Source organism: Podarcis tiliguerta, assembly GCF_965153285.1.
Source record: "Podarcis tiliguerta genome assembly, chromosome: 3".
Lineage (NCBI taxonomy): Eukaryota > Metazoa > Chordata > Lepidosauria > Squamata > Lacertidae > Podarcis > Podarcis tiliguerta.
Window position 1 is genome coordinate 23,965,032 of NC_139536.1, and position 22,603 is coordinate 23,987,634.

A 22,603-nucleotide genomic window follows, 5' to 3' on the forward strand; every position below is an offset into this window, starting at 1 on the left:
GGAGGAGGAGCCCAGGGAGCAGGGCGGGGCTTCGTTTCGGGAAGCAGCTGCCGCAGCTAAGCCCCGCCTTCTCCGTCCAAGTTGCGTCAGCGGCCGGGCTGCGATTGCCGCAAAGGATTCTGGGCACTGTAGTCCGCCCCTCACAGAGTTACAATCCCCAGCGAGGCTCAAGGAACCCTAGAACTGTCTCAAGAATACTTGTATTAAAGAAAGCATTCAACGAACCGGGGTTGGGGCGGGAATAACCGATATGGGCTGCGATTCTAAACACATTTACTTACCAGCAAGCTCACTAACCCTAACCCTAATGAAACCCCATGAAACTTCTGCGTAAGGTGCAAAAAAACACACCTAACTATAAGCCCTTGCAGGCAAGGTACCAGCCACTCCTCCTCCAGGAGGAGCCGAGGAACCCACAGCAGATCCAGCCCAGCCCACTGTCGTAAGCGGCGGACTTGGGGGGCCGTAAAGCGACAGGGGAGGAAATCCACGTGGGAAGCGGAGCAGGAAGTTCGGCAACATGGGGAAGAGGAAAGCTCGCCGGCAGCAGCAGCTGATCAGCAGCTTGAGTAAGAAGCAGAAGAAGCACCTCAAGGATTTCGGGGAGGAGCACCCATTCTATGATCGGTGAGCGGGGCTCGTTTGAATGGCGTCTAAGGTGAAAGGTGAAGGATCTGTTTGCTGATGAGGCTTCTTGTCTGCGACGATTTCCCTACAGTAGCCTTCCCTGAGTCGGCGCCCTCCTGGTGTTGTCGGACTACGACTCCCATCGTCCCTGGTAACTGGCCCTGCCGGCTAAGGGTGATGGGAGTTGGAGTCTAACGACGTCTGGAGAGCCACAATTTCCCCATCCCTCACAAAGACTGAATTGCTAAGGCAGACTGCTCCGAGGATTTTGGCTGTCCTAAATGCCCTTCTCCCCACGCCTGCAGCATTTTCAGTGATCCATAGCTGACTATATGTCTTCATCTTCATTTTTCAATGGCCTTTGCCTCCTTTCTTCCTGTGTCTTCATCTCTCACAACTGATAGAGAGCAGAAAGTTTTTAGTTATCTGTCCCAGAATGCAGAGGATATCGCCTCCCCAGTCAGAGGCAGTCCAGTCAGCATCCATCTGTATCGGGAGACAATGGAGGAATGCACCTATGGGGCTGACAGCAAACTGTTGGAAGGTTACAGAGCCTGCTGCTGCTGTAGAAACCAATACTGGAGAGATAAGTTTTGTTGCAGTTGGGGCAGATGAAGGCGTCCGGCTGTGCTGCTGCAGATGCACCATTGTGTTTCTTCTCTCTGGGAACCGCAGGAGAGGAGTGCTGTTGTGAACAGATACCACTTGCTGGCTTCCCATGGACATCTGGTTGTGATCCTCATACTGTGCACACTTATCCCACACTCAGCCTCTGTTCACTGTTTTGCATAGTTCTGTAGTGCTTCAAAACCCCACAAACACTACAGTTTGACAGGAGTGAGCACTGGGGCAAGGGTTGTGCGATCCACCACAACTCTTTTAGACTGCCGTTGTATGCACACTTACCAGGGACTAAGCCCTATAGAGCTCAGTGGGGCTTACATCTGACTAAACATGCTTATTAAAAGCAATTGCTTGTACCCAGTATAACTATCTCTAGGCCTCTCCTTTCCAATTATTCAATGCCAGATTCTCCACAATGTATTAGGTGATGCAGCAGCAATAATAATCTGGGACTGATGCTTTTTTCCCTTCAGCCATTTGGGGGACAGAAAGGACAACTCACTTGGGATGGTTTGATCACAGCTTTCTGTAAAGTTTCCTTTTTCGAAAGGTGCAGTTCAGTTTTGAGCCATCAGTGATCTCCTTCCAGCTCCCAGGTGGTGTCCACACAGGTGTGCAAAGGCTGCACACGGTAGAGTGATGCAAGCATTAAGGAACTCTTAAAATATTATTGTCTTTTGGAAATCTCTTGTTGTTCTGGTTCCAATCAGGACATTAGAAGTTGTGATGGGCATCTGTGTGCAGTAATGCTCACGTCTTCTTGTGCTAAACTCTCCAAATATTAAAAGCTACACACCATTTTGATTATTTTTAAATTTTTTTCAATCTATGTATCAGTCGCTACAGATAAATTAAATTCAAATGGTTTCCTTTTAGGGTTTCTGGGAAAGAAAAACCAACTCAAATCTGTGAACTGGTAAGAGTGACCGTACCTTTTTTTAAGCATGCCTCTTTTTATATGGATAAATTAATGGGAAATGCTAATGCATGAAAACTGACTAATTGTATTAACACAGTTAGTTCAAATTCTATAGCACATCCCTCCTCGCTGCCTTTGCTGTTTCCATCCCTGGTTGCAGTGTAATTCGATAGCTCAGTGTGGTGCTAATAGTGGCAATGTTGCAGGTTCGATGAAGAAGAAGAAGAGTTTGGATTTGATATCCCGCCTTTCACTCCCTTTCAGGAGTCTCAAAGCGGCTAACATTCTCCTTTCCCTTCCTCCCCCACAACAAACACTCTGTGAGGTGAGTGGGGCTGAGAGACTGTGACTGTCCCAAGGTCACCCAGCAGCTGCATGTGGAGGAGCGGAGACGCGAACCTGGTTACCCAGATTACGTGACTACCGCTCTTAACCACTACACCACACTGGCTTCCTGTATAGGACAGCTGCATTATATTGCAGGAGTTCAGGCTGGATGATCCTCAGGGTCCCTTCCAACTCCACAATTCTATGGTTTTGTGTGTCTGCTTTAGCGCCTGGTATTTCACCCAGAATTTAGGCTTCAGCATATCTTGTTGGACTCCACTCACATCACCCTCAGCCAAGCACAGCCAGTGGTCGAGCATGGTAGGGATTGTCATCCAACAACATTTGAAAGGCCACAGGTTCCCCATTCCTGTCCTAGCACTTGTGACTTCAGAGAAAAGCTTGCAAATCTGGAAAAGCTGGGGAAGGTTTGCAGAAGCTTGCAGTAATAACAGAGTAGGACCTCAGCAGTCCCATCCTCTGGCTCCAGCTCATTCTCTATCCCTGCCCCAACCCATCCCGCTTGCACAACACATTTCTGCTGCTGCAAATGGGAATTCCTTTCCCTCCTTCCTGCAGCTCCCCACAAGCCCCAAACATCTGCTCCAATGAGTTGAGGGATACTCTAGAGCAGATAGGGGTGCAGGGGAAGAAGAGAAGTACCGTCATGGCGTGCCATTGAATCTCACCCATAACTTGGATTTCTTAACACAAAACTTGAAATATTTATTAGCAGTTTAAGTCCCATGATGAGGCCTGAATCCCTATTGGAAGGGATGCAAGTGGTCCGCATCAGTCTTCTCCAACCTGTTGCTTTCCAGATGTTTCAGGCTACAGCTGATCACAGCCAGGAGTTGCCCATCTTGAGGGCACCATGTTGTAGAAGGACAGTCTACATGCATGAGATCCTAAGTTTAATCACTGGCATTACCAGTTAAGAAGGAAACCCCTCGGCCTGTGAACTTTGGAGGGCTGCTGACATATAAAAGCTGGATTTGGATAGAATAGTATAGAAGGTAATACTAGGCTCAGCATCCAGTGATCAGACTCTGTATCAGTATGTTTGCATTATACGTTATTTTTCCCCATTTCTAGTCAGAAAGTTCTGAGCAGTCAAGCTCAGAAAGTGACACAGAGAATGATTCTGAGCAAGCCTCAGTATATCACAAGTTACTGGCCACCTTAAAAACTGCTCCGTATTCGGACAGTGAGGATGATGAAGATGAATCAGAAGGAGGAAGCAACAAAGGTGATGCAGAAGTGGGCAGTGATGATGAGTACGAAGAAGTTGAGGGAGAAATGGAGGACGAAGACAATGACAGCAATGCGCCTGACCCCCCAGAATCAGGTAATCCAGTGCATCTCAAATTCTGTAGACCACAGCTCTCGTACGAATACAACCTACGACTCTTCTTCTTTTTGATCTGGCATAGATCAAGAAGCACCACTGCAGAAAAACAGCCAAGAGGAACCTGGAGATCCAGAGGCTTCTAGCGACCTGAAGCATGAAGCTACTGAAGAATTCACAGACGTGCAGCACGAATCTGAGTTTAGCCTGGAAACCAATTTCATAGAAGAAGAGTGTGGTGATCCTTCTGCAGATGGGAAAGAAAGCAGTGGTTCTGCAGATATTGCAAAAGGTAAAATGCATGGTCTTTATATTAAATGTTTGTTGGGTGGGGGAGAGTACCTACATACAAGCTTCTTGACATCTCGAAGGACTGCCTTCAGCTCTTTGGACCAGTCTGAGCCCTGTGGTTGAATTTGGAGGCCCTGTTCATTGGCATGCCACTAAGGCCAATTAAACTGGCAGACACTAGAAACAGGTCCTGTTCAGTGGTGGCCCCTGTCCAATGGAACTCCCAAGGAATGTGTGGTTGGCCTCATCTGTACCTGTTTAAATTAAGAGGATTTTTATTATGGTTGTTACTGTTTTTTAGAGTCTTGTTTCAATTGCTTATTGAAATTTTGGTCATTTTTATGCCTTTATGTTTTAAAAGGTTTAATAATCCTGGTTACTGCTTGCTGGATTCTTGATATTTTATATGTAATATATATATATATTATTGTATTGTATTATATAATTGTAACTGTGATGGTCTTGGTTATAAGTTCATATGTTGCTGCTTAGGGGACGACATTATTCCTTAATGTAGCCTAAGAACCTTGAGAAATTGATTTAAAGCAGATCTGAGCAGCTGATGAGCCATAGAACCCGTCCGTTGCCTTCCACCTGAGGTCAGATGAACCTCCTCTTCGTGCTGCCTGATTAAAACTACACAAAGAAGAGTTTGCCATTGCATCTGGCAAACCACCCATGGCGAGCTGCGTTTAACTTAAGAGGTCATCAATTGTGCAGATCAGACTTGAACACTAATAGCTAATTTGTTTTTTATTGTCACTAAGTTCAGTTCTCTGGTAGTAGAAAAAAATCTTCCCATTCCTTCCAAAACCTGCTTGGGTTTGCCAAACCTCTTGAGAATGGGTGTTCCTTTTTTGAGGAATGACAAGGCTTATGTGTATGCTCATTGTAGAACAGAGGTGGACTGCACTGACTGAGGCAGATGGGAGCTGGAGTCCTACCACATTGGGGTGAGGCAGAAGTTCCCCTTTAGCCATGCTGCTGTTTTCTGTACTATAGAGTTGCCTTGTCATGCAAAATTCTTTTATGATTACATTCTTTTTCTTCTTCTTTTACTGTTAGATGCAGCATTTGAGATCTCTGACAGACCTCTAACAATTCATAATTGCGATAACAATTTCCTCCTTCTGATCAGATTTCTTTTAAAAATGTGTAGAGCAGAGTCTAGTTTTCATAACATTGTTTTTATCTCTCCACACAGATCCATTTAAGTGTCATGTCGAAGAAGAACTGGAAGAAAAACAAATAGATAAAATTCTTGCGTGTTCAAAATCTACCAGCCAAGTCAAGGTAATAACGTACATTTATTTCATATTCACTGTGGTTGGTTTCTATTCCTTATTTGGTTCAAAACTTGCTGACTCATCTCTGAATGTGTTGTGCTCGTCCTCTGTAAAAAAAGAGAAATAGGGTATTTTACAGCGTATCTGAGACTATTAACAGGAGTTGTGTTTAACCTTATGTTGTGTTTGTTTCTCCTTTCTAGTGGCCAGCACTGGGTCAGTTAGTGTTTTCTTCAAAATTGGAGAAGTTTGGAATGGTTAAGCCAGACAAAGAAGTTGATTTGAAACGGCTTCATCTTCGCAAGCCTTTAGGATCTGCTTGGCCTAAAGTGAACAGCCCATTCCTTTCCACGCAGGTGAAATCAAAAGATCAGCCATTTACTTCGCTGCAGAAAGAGCTTTTCTGCATCATGAATTCATACAAGGACTTGTTCTACCCTGAGAGGACTGCTTTAAGCAATGGGGAAGAAGTCCGTCAAGTCTACTGCCTGCATGCCCTGAACCACGTCTTGAAGGCAAATGCCCAAGTGCTTGGCAATAATGCCAAGCGAAGGGACCAAAAACCTGGGACTGACGATGATAGCTTCAGAGATCAAGGACTCACAAGACCAAAGGTGAAAGGATTTCCTTAATTTGTTGTCATTGCATGGAAAACATGCCTTGGTGTATGTGGTATTCCCTAAACAGAGCTGCCATTGTACAGTAAAGGCGTCCCTTCAAATCAGCCTATGAATCCCTGACCAGTAGGGGAATGATTAAATCTCTTACAACTTGGAAACTGTAAGGTGCCCATGCTTGGCCAACTGTCCATGAGTCCATAATCATCATGCAATAAGACTTTGATTGATTCCACCCAATATTTGCTTCTCTTGGGTCGCAAATGATGGACTAATTTTCTTTTTGGACTTGAGTAGAAAATGTTATTGGAATCTCCAGGATCTATTCCTTGGGGATGTTTAACTATTGTATCATAACACTGGGTATGTTTTTTGTTTCTTTGTTTGTTAGATCTTCATTTTAATGCTCAAATGCCAGGGACAGGGAGTTTGATAATGAATGACAAACATGGTTCAATATATCCCATGGAGAATGCTCCTTATTTCTGTATAGTTATCTAGAACTCTCTCATTCATATATATGGACCCAGGTATTTACTGAACTGCCTTCTCCAGCAGCAATCTGCATGCTCACTGAGCTTATCATCTGAGACCATTGTCCAATCCAACACCACTGGTCTGGGTGTCAAATGAGTTGAAAACACCATTTCATTGGTGGCTCCTCACCTTTGGAATGCCATCCACAGGGAGACCTAATGCCTTTATTACTGTGATTTAGGCACCAGTCATTTTTTTTCTACTGTTTTCCCATGCTTCTTAGAACGGTAAATTTTAACACTTACAACTTTGAGCAGCTCTCATTTTCACTGGACTGTTTGAACAGACAATTGCTGTTTTAGTTTGTTGTGCTAGTTATTCTCATTACAATATTTTTTTCTATCTTTCTACTTTGTTAGCTGCCCTGGGTACAAAGATAAATTTATGTTATAGGTTGGGTAGGATATAAATTCTGCAAATAAATACGTATTTTAAGGAGTAGTCAGTCAGCTAAAGCTAGATGAGGGGCACATAATTTTTTTAATGGCTAGCCCTAAATACCTACAATATAGCATCTCACTCTCTGTGTGTCTTCTTTTGAAAAATATTTCTTGCTCAAAATAGATTTGCTTCTGTATTTCCCTGCATAGGTGTTGATAGTGGTGCCCTTCCGGGAATCTGCTTTACGTGTGGTGCAGATTTTCATCAGCCTCCTTGAATCGACAAGTCAAAAGAAAATTGATGTTAGTAACAAAAAGCGGTTCAAGGGGGAATTTGGCTCAGATCCAGAAGAGAAACCGCCCAATCTGAAAAGGCCAGAAGATTATGAAGCTGTCTTTGCTGGGAACATTGATGACCACTTCAGGCTAGGTACTGACATTTTAAGATCAGTCATTTTGTGTTCTAAAAAATAGTTCAAAGCATTAAGCATGTTGTACAAGTTTAGGGTTGTTTTTTTGAATGCCCAGTGGAAGCCCACCAAATCTTCAAAATAGTATTCGATTTTTTGCGTAGATTTTTTCCCCCTTGGTAAAGCCAACACTGCCTTGTTTTTAAATGTAATTCTCCCTCTTACCATTTGGACTCCTTAGGGCTGCTTCATTTATAGGAAAAACAACGAAGAGTCACTTGGCACCAAATTTATTATGATATTTTGTGGAGTACAGTCCATTTCATCAGATAGAATCATAGAATCATAGAGTTGGAAGAGACCACAAGGGCCATCGAGTCCAACCCCCTGCCAAGCAGGAAACACCATCAGAGCACTCCTGACATATGGTTGTCAAGCCTCTGCTTTTAAAGACCTCCAAAGAAGGAGACTCCACCACACTCCTTGGCAGCAAATTCCACTGTCGAACGGCTCTTACTGTCAGGAAGTTCTTCCTAATGTTTAGGTGGAATCTTCTTTCTTGTAGTTTGGATCCATTGCTCCGTGTCCACTTCTCTGGAGCAGCAGAAAACAACCTTTCTTCCTCCTCTAGATGCAGGAGTTGCAGGTGTGGTTTGGTGTGTAGTGCTGCAAACAGGGATTTCAAAAGAAAAAGATAGCACAAAGTGCTAACCCCACTACTTTGTGTATCTCATTTGCTTTAGATCTCTCTGTTTATAATCTTCCACAAACCATACACACCCACACACACCTGCAATATTTTTACCAGTTGCCAGTGATGTGGGTTTGCTGGGAAAACAATTCCAGTGCCCAAAAATGATTTAAATGTGGTTTAGCATGTTTGCTTTCTGATTAGTTAGTATGCTGTAATAACGTTTTACAAAGCATGCAGTGTAAATTTTATACACTGAATAGCTATCTCTAATTTTTCTGCAGTTGCCGAAATTATTTGTATGGAACAATTTCCTTAGTGGGGAAAAAATAGTCAAGTGCAATTAATGCAGCTTAGAGGTTTCATTCAAAGCCTTACAGATATTATTGAAATACTTGAAAATATTTAAGACATTATAATGACAACACCAAAAACTGTTAGCATGCTAATTTCAGCATGCCAAAAGAGCTGTACAATTATATTGTATGTGCGTGCATGCATTTATGCTTTTTTACGAATAGTACTCTGAAAAACGTACATTGCAACCTTTAAACTTTCCCAGTTTCACTACCAGCGTATTTGTGATTTTGAGGAACAATGCATTTTCAGAAATGGACACTCTTTTTCCATGGAAAATTCCATTGCATTGCAAACAGTTTGCATGGAAAATTTGATTGCAGAACCATTTTTTTAAAACAACAACAAAGGGCTCAGGCTTGGCCCTGCTTGTAACATGGAGGCAAATGCACAAGCTGGACCACATTGTGTGGGTTGGATGTGATTCAAAACAATTGGTGCTTCAGAATTATGGATGAAGCTGCTGCTACTTAATTGTCTTTCATGCTCTCCTTCCTCTGCTTGAGACATTGCTGCCAAGCGGAGTAGACAGTACTGGCTGAGATGGGCCAGTGGTCTCATTCGGCCATAACTCAGCTCAGTGGAGGACCTTATATCCTGCTCCTTTTTGTTTCTTTTAAACTGCTCTGATCTCCCTTGTCTCTCTACTGCAAGATTGACTTAAGGTAACAAAAGATGGTAGGGAGATGCAGGCTAATTTGGAATCTCACTGAGCATCAGCACTGAGAGCTCTACTGGATATATAGCTCCAGCAGCTACCGGCCCAACCACATTGTGCAGGGTTGAAAAGTAGATGCCTTGGTGTATTTCCTCGCTGCCACCTACCGCTGCCTAGCAACTGCATCACTTGTCCTTCCTCCTCAAAAGTGAAGAAGAGGTGGACGTGGACTAATTTGGAGCGCACAAGAAAACGCTTTGCACAACCATGGGAAGACATGCTCAATATGGAGAAATTGGCTGGGACAGAAGCAGAATGCGGCTGTGTCTTGTGCTGCTTTTGGTCCAGTTGTGCCTTTACCCTGCATAAAGTTGAACCGTGCCCTGGTATTTCAGGAGTCAAAATCTTAGACACAGAGAGTGTGTCCCCCTCTTCTCAATCAGCTGGTTGTTTCCTTAGTGCAAAACAGGAAATCTGTCCATTGGTCCTCTGTGGCAGTGCTGTGATCTTTGGAAGACCCTTGAGATCATCTTCTGAGGTCTTCCTTTATGTGCCTCCTCCTTGAGAGGTCCGCAGGGTGGCAACACGAGAACGGGCCTTCTCTGCAGTGGCTCCCTGTCTGTGGAATGCTCTCCCCAGGGAAGTTCGCCTGGCGCCTTCATTATACACCTTTAGGCACCAGGCAAAAACGTTCCTTTTTAACCAGGCCTTTGGTAGATCTGATTGATATCCTATGTCCTTTTAAAATGAGACCCCTGGGTATAGGGTGGTATACAAATTCTAATAATAATAAAAAATAATAATATTAATAATAATTTGTGCCATGCCTTCTCCTTACAAACTGGAAAGTGCCCAGGGAAGAGAGAAACTAGGATAGTTAAGGGTCTGGAATCCATTACCTATGAGGAACAGTTGAAAGAGTTGGGCATGTAAAGCCTGGAGGAGAGAAGATTAAGGGGTTTTGTTGTTGTTTAGTCGTCTTAGTCATGTTCGACTCTCTGTGACCCCATGAACCAGAGCATGCCTTGGAAACTCTCACTTTCTTCTCAAAGCTTCTCCTCTTTTATGTCCATTGAGTTTTCTTGGCATAATACTGGAATGGTTTGCCAGTTCCTTCTCCAGAAGGGGTTGACAGCAGTCTTAAAATATCTGAAGAGTGATCACACAGAAAAGGGAGAAGACGGGTTCTCCATTGCTGCTGAAGCCAGGACTTAGAAGCTGCCAGATGATAAAAGAGCTATCTGAGGATGGAACAGACTGCCTTGTGTGGCAGTGGTGGACTTTTATTTTGCTGGAGGTGTTTAAACAGAAGCTGGGCAGCCATTTATCAGGAGTGCGTCCTGCATTGCAGATTCTTCACTGAGCAGCGTGTTGGACTAGGTGAATTCCCAGGTCCCTTCTAACTCTACACTTCGGTAAGCATAGAGCAAAGCTGTATGCTTTTGTATGGAACATGCAGCCTGCTAATCTACCACCAGCACAAGCACACCGCAGCTGCAATGGTGTGCAATAAACATTGTGGATGCCAAGGTGTGGAAGCTGCAATAATCGTTGTGGAGGCATAGGTGGAGGCAGCCGTTATTCTGGAGTTGTTGAACCCCTAACGAGCCCTGCACTGCGCTGAAACTAGAAAACCGAAATCGAATCTGATGGCAGTGTTGTAACCGTCACTCTTCTTTGTTGCCCTTGAGGACTGGAGAAAGCAGAAATTCAGTAAATGATCTAGATGTTGTGTTTGTCTGCAAAATGGTGATTGTGCAGCTAGAATGCCTGCGGCTTCCAGCTGAGCCCTGCTGTACTCTCCCCAGGTGAAGTGAGTCCAAATGTTGGCTAAACAGAAAGCGTCAAGACTCTTCCAGAAATTGCAGTTTCATGCTGGTTTATTGGTGCATTATGCAGAGTCTTTCCCTGTGGCTTGATGTCTAGGACTCTTGCTATGAGAAGGCTGCTTTAAAACTTAATGTTACTTGAAGGTATTGTCTCATGAAAGATACTGCTTAATAATACAGCCAAGAGATGCAAGTAGTGCGTCATGACTGCCGCTGATGGTTTCCTTTTGATTAAGTCCAGTTGCCAAATGGTTCCCTTCAGGATTTCCCTTCCCTGTACGAAAGTGTCTTACCTACTTACTAGGCATGCTGAAAGAAGCAGAGAAGTTCTCTTCACCGTAGTGACAAACATGGCGTGCATTCATTTTTGTGATACTGGTTGCTGCATTGTCACTTAATGTTGACCCTGTAGGTGTGTTTGGAATCAGGGAAGCAGCTGATCCCAATTCAAACAAGGGAATTGGAGGAAGGTCTACTATCCAGTTCATGTCGTTGGTTCCATGTATTTGGACCCACCAGTGGGCTTTACACCATGGCGGTGGTTGCATGGAAATGGGTTGTGCCTCCATTTAGGATGGGGAACATTTCTTACTCCATGTGCCAGGTCTTTATCAGGATCTGCCTTGCAGACTTAATTTGACGAGTGGGCAGGGCTGCCTACCTGTCAAAATGCCTTTCACTCTGATGGGAGTGGGAGAGGAGCCTTTGTGAGTTTCCCTCACCCTTCCTCTTTGAGTCGCTAGTCTCATGCTGATCTTGTTCTGCTGCCTAGGCTGTGCATTTTTTGCTGGGAACAAGATCATGCAACCAGTGCAGGATTAAAACCTGCCTGTCAGCTGGTGTCACCAGTGATGTCAGCTGATGGTCATAGGTTTGGGGAAGATGGCCTGGCAGGCCAAGATATGCTCATGGGCTGGATGTTCCCCATCTCTGACTTAGGGCTATCCCAAGGGCAGCATTCCCTCATGGGCAACCCTAGCTAGCAATGGGTAGGACCAAAGAAGAAGAAGAGGAGGAGTTTGGATTTGATATCCCGCTTTATCACTACCCGAAGGAGTCTCAAAGCGACCAACAATCTCCTTTCCCTTCCTCCCCCACAACAAACACTCTGTGAGGTGAGTGGGGCTGAGAGACTTCAGAGAAGTGTGACTGGCCCAAGGTCACCCAGCAGCTGCATGTGGAGGAGCGGAGGTGTGAACCTGGTTCCCCAGATTACGAGTCCACCACTCTTAACCACTACACCACACTGGCTCTCAGAGATAAAATTGGGCAGAGTGACACATGTGATCATTGCCTTTTGTAGAGTAAGCTGCATCCACTCAGAGGTTTCTATGCACACTGGCATGCTCACCCAACTCACCCATACATACACAGCCATTGTGATCAGGTGCGTAGGTTGTGATGGTTCAGAGAGAAAGGAACAACTATACACAACCGTTCTGGGATTCTGTGAAATAATGACTGTTGAAGTGACTGACTGGTGACTGACTTGCCTGTCTGTGTTTGGGCAGGTGTTTCTGTTCTTCAGAAGAGCATACGGCTGTACGCGCCTTTTTACTCCTCCGATATTATCATTGCATCTCCCCTTGGCCTGAGGACTGTTATTGGAGCTGAGGGAGAGAACAAGAGAGACTATGATTTCCTCTCGTCCATAGAAATTCTTATCATCGATGAGGCCGACATCTACCTAATGCAGAACTGGGAACATGTTTTGGTAAGGCACCTCCTTACCCCTTCTTACCCTTTTCACTCATGTATCATGCCTCACGAACAGGGTTCACAAGATAGGTAATGCAGCAAACAGCCAGCAAATTTTAACGCGGGTGTTTAATTTGAACTCATGGGATGGAGACATGTGTTCTGGGTTTCTGAGTGCGGATGCATTCTTAAAATTTAGCGAAGCCGATTCTCCTTTTGGACTGCCTTCAACAGGCAAGGCTCCCCTCTAGAAGTAGCACATTGCTTAGAAATTCTCCTGGCAAGGCTTCCACAAGTAGCAATGGCCACCAGCTTTAAAAATAGGATGACAGTGGTGCCTCGGGTTACAGACACTTCAGGTTACAGACTCCGCTAACCCAGAAATAGTACCTCAGGTTAAGAACTTTGCTTCAGGATGAGAACAGAAATCGCGTGGCGGCAGCGGGAGGCCCCATTAGCTAAAGTGGTGCTTCAGGTTAAGAACAGTTTCAGGTTAAGAACTGACCTCCAGAACGAATTAAGTTCTTAACCCGAAGTGCCACTGTAGTCATATCTGTGGAGGATAAGGCTATCCTCTACTTCCACTGTCAGAGGCATTATGCCCTGAGTACCGGTTTCTGGAAATTTCAGATTGGTAGAGTTCAGCTGTACTGATGTCTGTGAGAAGCCTGCCAGCAGGACATCTGGTTGAGCACTGTGATAACAGGATGCTGGACTCAATGGGCCACTGGCCTGATCCAGCCAGCTCTTCTGATGTCATGCTAGAAAATAGTGGGGAGTTCTTTCTAAGGGCAAATCAGTTGCAAAGACATGGAAACTATGAAAAGCAGCCTAAGCAGCTCCTGTGATCTCTTCTTGTACCATATTATTTCCTGTGGGCCAGTTGAGAACATTAGAACCAACTAAAAGATTTCGTTTTGTATGGTTGCTAACACTGGGTGGTTCAAACAACACTTAGAGCAAGCCAGGTGTCGAATGACCCTCGTTTCACTAAACACTTGCTGCAGTGATCATTGACAGTCTCTTGGATGCTGCAGAACGATTTTCCAGAAATGAGCTTGAGAGGCAACAAAAGCCTCCTAGCAACAACAGCCAAAGAGCTGTTAGGAACATAAGGAAGCTGCCAAATACTGAGCCGGACCTTTGGTCTGTCTAGCTCAGTATTGTCTCGGCGCCAGGCAAGAATGTTTCTCTCTAACCAGGCCTTTGGCTGATTAAACAATCTATGGCCTTTAAAATGTGCTCATGGGACGGGGCATTATTGATTTGATTGTTTTGTTACCTATTTTGTGTTCTCATGTTGTATTTTTATGTTGTGAACTGCCCTGTGGTCTTTGGATGAAGGGCAGTATACCAACAATTCTGTACTGGCTGGCAATGGCTCTCCCAAGTTTTCAGACGCATGACTTTCCTCTCCCTGGAGATGCCAAGGATTGAACCTACGGCCTTCTGTATTCAGACTGGTGCGGCACTACCAGTGAGCCAAATCCGCTGCTCAGTTTCAGCCAGGAAAGGAGTTTAATAGTTCAGGTTTGCATTCACGTGGCTCATTTTAGTATAATGCGTGAACTTTTCAGGGTTCTCTTTCCTTGATTTTCCTCTTCCTGCAAACCAATCCAGATTGATGGAAATCTTCCTTTTCTTTTTAAAATCTGCTCACAGCACCTGATGAACCACATTAACCTGTTGCCTTTGGAGTCTCATGGGGTGGATTTCTCGCGGGTGCGAATGTTCAATCTGAACAACTGGTCCAAGTATTATCGGCAGACGCTGCTGTTCAGCGCCCTCCAGGATCCACAGATCAACTCCATCTTCAATAAGCACTGCTTCAATTACAGGGGGCAGGTTAGTGTTCACATGTGTCTGTAGCCCTTGTATAGAAGTGAAGAAGGCTTACTGGCCTTCCAACATCACCTTGCAGCAAAGGGCAATGGGAGGGTGTGTGCTTACGGACTTACAGATAATAAATCTTCCCATTCCTGATGTGTTTTAATGTCTCAAGACAAGCTGACCTCAGATTATTGCTGCCTCCAGTTATTACATTTGTCTCCTGCTGCCAAGCTGATATTGAAGCTTGTCTGTTATAATATCCCCCCCCCCATTGTCCTGTTAAAGATATAAACCTTGACAGGCATCGTCCTCAACAGTAATGTCCTATTTCTATCTTCCTTGCACCAACACAAATCTTCTTTGTTCATGTAAAATAAGGGTTGGCAACTAGTATCCCTGGGGCCAAGCACAACCCTATGATGAGTACCCTCTGTCTCTCTTCCTCCCTTAAATGGTAATTTATAGGTACAAAGAGAAAGCATAGCGTGCAGGAGACTTTCCTGTAAAAGGAAGTGTTTCTTTGGCACTGGATTCAAGACAGGAAGAAGGAAGTGTCCCCTTTCCCCACAATTCTTGATTTACTTGTCAAATTCACCACTCTCCTTGACGAGTTGATGGCCACTAGTTAGAGGGTTTTTAAAAAAAGGATTAAGCCAGTTCGTGGAGGACAGACAAATGGCCTTATTAAGTACTGCTAACCTTGACAGCTGAATGAAGAGTCCTTTTTCACAGGCAACTTACCAGTTGCTAAAGCTAAATAATGAAGGTAGCTGTCATCTCCATGCCCTACTTGTTTCTAAGAGCACCCGGCTGTCCGTTGCTGTTGAGAACAGGATTCTAAAGTAGACAAGGGGGACGTGCGATAAAATGTTGCAGTTCCTGTTCTATATTGGTTTTATTCTGCTTTAAGGGCAATGGCATCCTTCAGTGAATCCTGGGAATTGCAGTTGTTTGTTTTTATTTTTTTAAGTTTTTATTTTTTTAAAAAATTGTACACTCTTTACACCAGAGGATTTTACAACCAAAATAAACCATAATACAAACAAGAACATGACTTTGCTTTTCATTCATGTTAATCTCCTTCTTTTAACTCCTTGTTCTTAACCTCTTAAATCACATATATATCATTAACAATTTTCCAAATGCTGCCCTGTACCTCCCTCCCCCCGTTCCTGTTACTTCCTTTCACCCATGTGTGATCTTCTCAACCTAATATTTTTTCTCGTTGTGTTAACAAAAGTTTGTATTTGTTGTTCCATATATGTCATGACATCGTCTTGTATCCTTGCGCATTTTACCTATTGCATGTTAAATTTAAGCTCCAAAACCAAATCTTTCCATGTATTCCTTTATGCACTCCCACTCTTTGTAAATTTTTTGGTTGGAACATGTTGCAGCTCCAGTTCAGTGTCCCCTTTCTCAATAGGATGTTCCATACTGTTTCCCCCTCCTGTGTAGTTTTCCATTTTTCCACCCCAAGAGGCAGCCAGCGTTCTGGGTATGTGAAGCACACTCAGTCCTCATTAGGCTGTTTTGCGTCTCTTAGTCCCCTGAGCAAGGAAAATATTGTTTATATATTTGCAAAGCTTGGGCACAGGGAGCGTTTGGGTTACATAAGCAAATGGCACTCATGCCTGAGTGCTGGTTATAGAGGGAATGAAGAACCAAACTGTTCCAAGCCGGCAAGCCAACTCTTAGCCTTTCCATGAGAGTTGATCTCAGATGTAACCTGTCTGTTCTAACATTGCCTTCATTTGCCTGTTGTGTTTGCTTCTTGCAGGTAGCGGTAAGGAACATACCTCTGAAGGGCTCTATAAGCCACGTTGTAGTACAGCTTCCTCATGTTTTTCGCAAGCTGGAAGCAGAAAATTCCATTTCTGCAATAGATGCCAGGTAATGTGGTCGTTTCAGCTGTGCTCTTCTGACATCAGGTTCAGATTTGGTGCTCAGTAGAGTGTAGCATTGTGGAAAGTGTGTGTGTGTGTGTGTGTGTGTGTGTGTGTGCAGGCAGTGGGCGGGGGAATAAATTTTAAAAATCCAAGGAAACCAACACAGCCTGCTGAATGGCAACATTATGCACACCAGAATCTTCGGCTAACCTCCTGCGGTGCTATAGAAACCTCAATCCTATATACTAATAGCAAACTCCTTCTCCAAGCACTGATCTTTATGCAGGCAAAACGGCACCATCTGCAGACAAGGAGGGGGTGTCAGCAGGGGACCTCAAGCCTTGCCAAAGTGCAGTGAATCTTTAGCCAGGGGGCAGGCAGAGAAGCCTAGTGGGCAGACCCCAGAAACAGCACAATGAGGACTGGGCACACTCTGTAGGCAAAGATTGCTACCTACCAGGACTGTGGGGAGATGATGATGATGATGATAATAATAATAATAATAATAATAATAATAATAATAATAATAATAATAATAATTTATTATTTATACCCCGCCCTCCCCAGCCAAGACCGGGCTCAGTGCGGCTAACACCAGATATAAAAACAATGGATTAAAATACAACTTAAAAACAAGATTAAAAGACAACATTAAAATGTAGCCTCATTTCAGTAGAAACTCAAATCAAAAACTTTTTGGGGATGAAAACATCAAATCTTTACCAAGGCCAACTATCCAGACTGGTCCTACATGGGCCAGAAAAAAGCCAGGGAAGTCCCCAAATAGGGGTTCCATCACAGAAGGAAAAGGAAAGAGGGGAAGGGGATCAGGCTGGTTCCAAGCCAAAGGCCAGGCAGAACAACTCTGTCTTACAGGCCCTGCGGAAAGAAATCAGATCCTGCAGGGCCCTGGTCTCATGAGGCAGAGCGTTCCACCAGGCCAGAGCCAGTGTTGAAAAGGCCCTGGCTCTGGTTGATGCTAATCTGACTTCCTTATTGTGTGTTGCTATTTATGGACCTTAAGGTCCTCCGCGGGGCATACCAGGAGAGAATAGAAAACCAGAGGATAGAACTCTGGAAGATCGCAACCCTGAACAACTCTGCACTGAAAAACTCTGTTGCCGGTCCCCATTATTTTCCTTGGGCATTAGACACTTGCCTTGTGGAGGACTCCCAATCGTTTCCTTCTGGTTACGTGCTCTGCGTTGCAGCTGCAACAGCCCTCCCCAGTCTGATGCCCTCCCAAGTGCTTTGGACTGCATCTCCCATCACTTGAGCAATGTAATCACTGCCATAGTGGAATTTCCCCATGCTCCCACTAAAGCTCACCAAGAAAGTTTGAGAGCCAAGTGCCCACTCAGTCTCCAAAATATTGTGGGGTGTCCTTTGACCCATCACCATCTCTCCGCCTAACCAACCTCACAGGGGTGTTGCGTAGATAAATGGGACAGGAGAAACCATATATGTCACCCTGCGGTCCTTGAAGGAAAAGTGGGATATGAATAATAGTAAAAATGCGGAGACTCCACACAATGTTAGATGCAGTTAGTGGTCTGTCTGCAGTGTTTTTACTATGAAGACTCTAGTGATCTGTGTATAAATCATTTTTATATGCATTTACGATGTTTTTAATAAGAATTTTTATTGTTTTCGCTAGAAAATACGATCAAGAATAAGGTAGCCTGTGGCGCATGTAAAAAATAGTCATAAAGACACATTTGTGCATAGCAGTTAAGGGGGAGACCCTCCTTTTGTATTAAGCAGCATTAATAAAACCTCTCCCAAGTGAGAAGGGGGCGACATCTTTCCCTTATTCTGCTTATGTAGGAAATAAATTGGAACTAGGCTCCTTCAAAATGGTCCCTTTTGCAATATGTTGAGGAAGACGTGTATTTACAACGTTAAGAGAGTGTTTGTGTGTGATATATGTTCTACATTTGCTTTAAGTAAGATGCTGGGAATTTTTTTATTTTTGGAGCAGAATAACGTGTTTATGTTTCCTTAAGCAGGTTTCATTTTTTCATTGAGAAAGTGTTGCCCGAGTATCGCGATGCCGTCATGTCGCACACACTCATCTACGTCCCGTCCTATTTTGATTACGTTCGCCTTCGGAACTACTTCAAGAAGGAGGAGTTGAGTTTTGCGCACATCTGTGAATACACCAGTAAATCTGGCATTTCCAGAGCGAGACAATTCTTCCTAAAGGGAGTGAAGCAATTTCTGATTTTTACGGAGCGTTTCCACTTTTATAAAAGGTAGGCTGGGGTGGTCGCTAAAGTCCAAGTCTTTAGTAGAAGAGGGTGCATGAGGTTATACTTGCTCCCCCAAAAAATGAATAATGTGTCGTAATTAGGATTAAATGTGGAATTTTTCACACAGCACGGGAAGATTTGTATATGTATTATTTTCATCACCTATGCAGCACCATCAATGTAGATGCTGCTCCACAGATCATAAATATAGGCTAAAAGACAATACACTTCTGGTTTGATTTCTGAATGTGTTAATAACTGATGTTTCTTGGGCTCATATTTCTCCCATAGAAAGGTAAAATGTGTCTTGAAAATCATTGCCAGCTGATCAGTATGTGATGCTACGTATACTTCCATTTGAACCAAACGTATTTAAATAAATACGTATTTATTTAATAACAAGGAAGGGCCATAGCTCACTGGTAGAGAATGTGCTTTGAGTTTAATGCCTGACAGCTCCAGATTTGGCTGGAAGAGACCTCTGTCTGAAATCCCTGAGACTGCTCTTAGTCAGTGTAGACCAGGGGTAGTCAGCCTTTTTATAACTACCGCCCACTAATGCATCTTTCTTGATGGTAAAATTTCCTTACCGCCAACCAGTGCTTGATGGAAGAAGGATTCTTCTTCCACAGGAACCAGTGCTTGATGGAAGGATTCAACTTGTGCCGTAGAACCTCCTACCACCCACCTAGAACCCTGAAACGCCCACTAGTGGGCGATAGGGACCAGGTTGGCAAGCCCTTGTGTAGACAGTGCTGAGCTAGATGGATCAAAGGCCTGACTTGGTATGAGGAAGTTTCCCTTGTTCCAGAAGTCTGAATTAAGTGGTAAGAACAAAGGTGGATAGAGATGATCCAGTTTGTCAAGAGGAGAAGGGACCTAGGGGATGTTACTTTGCTGGTCCACTAGAGGAGTGATTTTTGAATAGGAATCCACGGGGCTTCCTTATAAAAATGATGCCACCTTTGGGGCACCAACTGAAGCCCTTTTGATTCACCCAAACCTTTTAAATTTTGAAGGCTGGGCCTCTCAGCATTTATATCTGTATTTTAATGGGGGTTTGCTTTTGTTTGCATTAATGTAGATATCAGTTTCATAGTTTGTTTTGCATTGCATTGTTTTTTACTTATTCACTGAAAGTCGACCAGATAACTTTATGATATAGGGCATCCAACAAATGTGAAACATAAAGAAATAAGGTGGGGAGGGGAGGAGGTTCAACAATAGCTGCAGGAAGGTTTCAGGTATCCAGAGACCCTGTTTTTTGGTGGCTAGCAGTCTACAGAATCTATTCCACCTCTCTGCATAATTCAACTTTTAATCCTGCTTCACTGCCAGGGGGTGGGTTCAGGAATTCCCATTTCCCTTGTTGAAATCCCCGGGGTCCGTTAAATTAAAAAGGGGCTGTATTCTGTTTCATCTATAAAGGGTTAAAGTTTCAAAAAGGAATTTCTGTGCTGCCCGGTTGCATCTTAATCATTTTGAGCCCTCTTGTTTGTTTGCTTTATTCAGGTACTCAATTAGAGGCATCCGGAACCTTATTTTTTACGAACTGCCCACCTATCCCCATTTCTACAGTGAGGTCTGCAATATGATGAAGCTGGCAGGCAGCGAGGAAGAGGCCACCTTGACCTGCACAGTGCTTTACTCAAAATATGATGCTCAAAAGGTGGCTGCGGTGGTGGGTGTCGACCGGGCAGCCCAAATGCTTCAGTCTTCCAAAAATGTGCACCTTTTCGTCACTGGAGAAACAGAGTGAAATAAGTGGTGGACTGAGATTTAGAATGGACTATTTAGAATCAGCCTATTATTTTGGCCTTGTGCTTCTTCCAGAACAAATGTTAGAAAAAGAAAGACTGCATCCACACCACGCATTTAAAATGTGATTATACCACACGAGCAGTTATGGCTCCCTCCCCCCCAAAATAATCCTGGGAACTGTAGTTAAGGGTGCTGAGAGTTGTTCCCCCCCATATTTGCTTTTAACTGGTTTGAATACACTGTCTAATACAATACAGCTACAGTAGGGATCAGCAACTAGCAGACCCCAGTCCACCCCTCTAGCAAGCACCCTTTAGCCCTACAGTGGCCAGTGGTTGCCAGCTGTTCTTTAGGGTCTGGTTCATCATTCTCCACCTGTTCCTTGATGTGACCTTCAGTAAAGCTAGATGCTGACCAGAACACTGTGGTGCCCAGAAAAACACAGCCAGTCAGTCACTCGCCCTTTGGATAACTATAAACATCAAACATGTGAGAAATGTCTTGTTAAAAAAAAAAAAGTGGTCTATTTGTGTTTTGTCATTGCATTTATTTAAAAAAAAAATTGTCAAACTTTTAAAAATCTTTGTATAGTGATTGTGTCCTTTAAATGTCAAAATAGGCCTATAGAGCTGTGGTTCACTAGTCTCCGCCATTGCATTGCTGTCTATTTTAGTTTTAAGCTGATTAACTGTGTCTAATTCCTCTAGTGCAGGAACTAAACACCAATAAAGAGGCAATTCCATTTCAATCCCTGAATTAGCCAGCATTGATATAGGAATGTTCCTTTACAGAGAGAGAGTGTGTGTGTAAGAGTTTATTTTTGTATTTTCAGGTTTACAAGCAACAACAAAGAAAACAATTAAAATATAATCAGTAAATCCCCTTTGGCTTCCCTCCTCCCCTTTTGCGGATCCTTATGCCAACATTTTTTTTCCTACTTCTCTTCTATTACTCCAATTTTATCAAATCTTTAAACAGATCATAATTCAACTTTCAACTACAAGTATTTATTCTTCCTGGTTCCTAATTCTTCTGGTCAGTTTTGCCATTTCAGTGTGGTCCATCAGTTTTATCTGCCATTCATCCTTGGTAGAGCCTGTACTTTCTTTCCCATCTCTGACCTAACAAAGTCTGGGCAGCTATAGTCACATACATAAATAGTCTCTTCTGGTCATTTGGAATCTCTGCACCTAAGACCTAAAAGAAGAAGAAGAAGAAGAAGAGGAGTTTGGATTAATATCCTGCCTTTCACTCCCTTTAAGGAGTCTCAAAGCGGCTAACATTCTCCTTTCCCTTCCTCCTCCACAACAAACACTCTTGTGATGTGAGCGGGGCTGAGAGACTTCAAAGAAGTGTGACTGGCCCAAGGTCACCCAGCAGCTGCATGTGGAGGAGCGGAGACGCGAACCTGGTTCCCCAGATTACAAGTCCACCACTCTTAACCACTACACCACACTGGCTCTGGTTTCTTAGAAAAGGTTACCTTTAACAGGAATGTTCCTGTTTTTGTACTGAGAGGCTAACTTACTTTATTTCTAAAATTCTACATGCTTCCCAGGCTGACTCATGGTTAGAGACAGAAAAGCAAGCTGCTAAATTAAGATTAAAGGTCTCCTGTCCCTCTCTTCAGGATGTATTTATTAGAGATGAGTGTCTGAGCAACCTAAAGCAGGATAACAAAGATGGGGAGCAATGGAAAGATAAAGCATGTTGCTTTCTAGTTTCTTGGCAACAACAGGGATGTCATTGAAGTCACCCTGTTCACGACGGCTGATTTTAAATTTTATTTTTTGAAAAGATCATAACTTTTGGTTTTAAAATGAAAACTTGAGAAATGGTAGCTTCCTAACCACTACATCACCCAAGTGATGGGCCCAGGTCAGAAGAGTGGGCGGCCTTTGAGCTGGGTTTTGTGATACTGTTTGACTGACATCTTGTGTGAGCAGAGCAAATTCATTTGCCTTGCTCACACACTGTCATTTGTATTGTTCTGGGAACCAGCGCTGCTTAGGTCTGGATCCCCACCACACAAAATACATTACTGTCGGCTGTAAATTGGCGCCCCAAACAGGTCTCAGATACCATTTTATAGTTGCAGAGGAGTAGAACTGGCCTAGAGCCATTTTACTCTCAGAGAGATCCCTGCATATAAAATGTCAAAAGGCTAATCCCTCTTCCCTGTATCTTCTCATGCCACTGTTCCGCTTGAGCTGGAATGGGACTGCCCCTTTGACTTAGCTGATTTGACCTTACTCTGTTTCCTGAGAGCCTA

The 22,603-nt window shown here is 43.8% G+C and overlaps 1 protein-coding gene across 1 annotated transcript; it reads left to right on the forward strand.

Annotated features, from left to right (window-relative positions):
- The first annotated feature begins 115 nt into the window (after positions 1-115).
- On the forward strand, positions 116-20,911 carry UTP25 (UTP25 small subunit processome component). The gene is made up of 12 exons (XM_083433030.1): positions 116-627; positions 2,128-2,167; positions 3,593-3,845; positions 3,931-4,137; positions 5,341-5,429; positions 5,626-6,036; positions 7,167-7,386; positions 12,413-12,615; positions 14,262-14,444; positions 16,210-16,322; positions 18,328-18,573; positions 20,083-20,911. The coding sequence occupies exons 1-12, from the start codon at positions 521-523 to the stop codon at positions 20,327-20,329; spliced, it is 2,319 nt and encodes a 772-aa protein (XP_083289156.1). The 5' UTR covers positions 116-520; the 3' UTR covers positions 20,330-20,911.
- The last annotated feature ends 1,692 nt before the right edge of the window (positions 20,912-22,603 follow it).

Coding starts and splice junctions, on each gene's coding strand:
- UTP25 (XM_083433030.1), top strand. CDS start 521: ATGGGGAAGAGGAAAGCTCGCCGGCAGCAGCAGCTGATCAGCAGCTTG. Junction 14,445..16,209: donor GCTTCAATTACAGGGGGCAG/GTTAGTGTTCAC, acceptor TGCTTCTTGCAG/GTAGCGGTAAGGAACATACC. Junction 16,323..18,327: donor ATTTCTGCAATAGATGCCAG/GTAATGTGGTCG, acceptor TTCCTTAAGCAG/GTTTCATTTTTTCATTGAGA.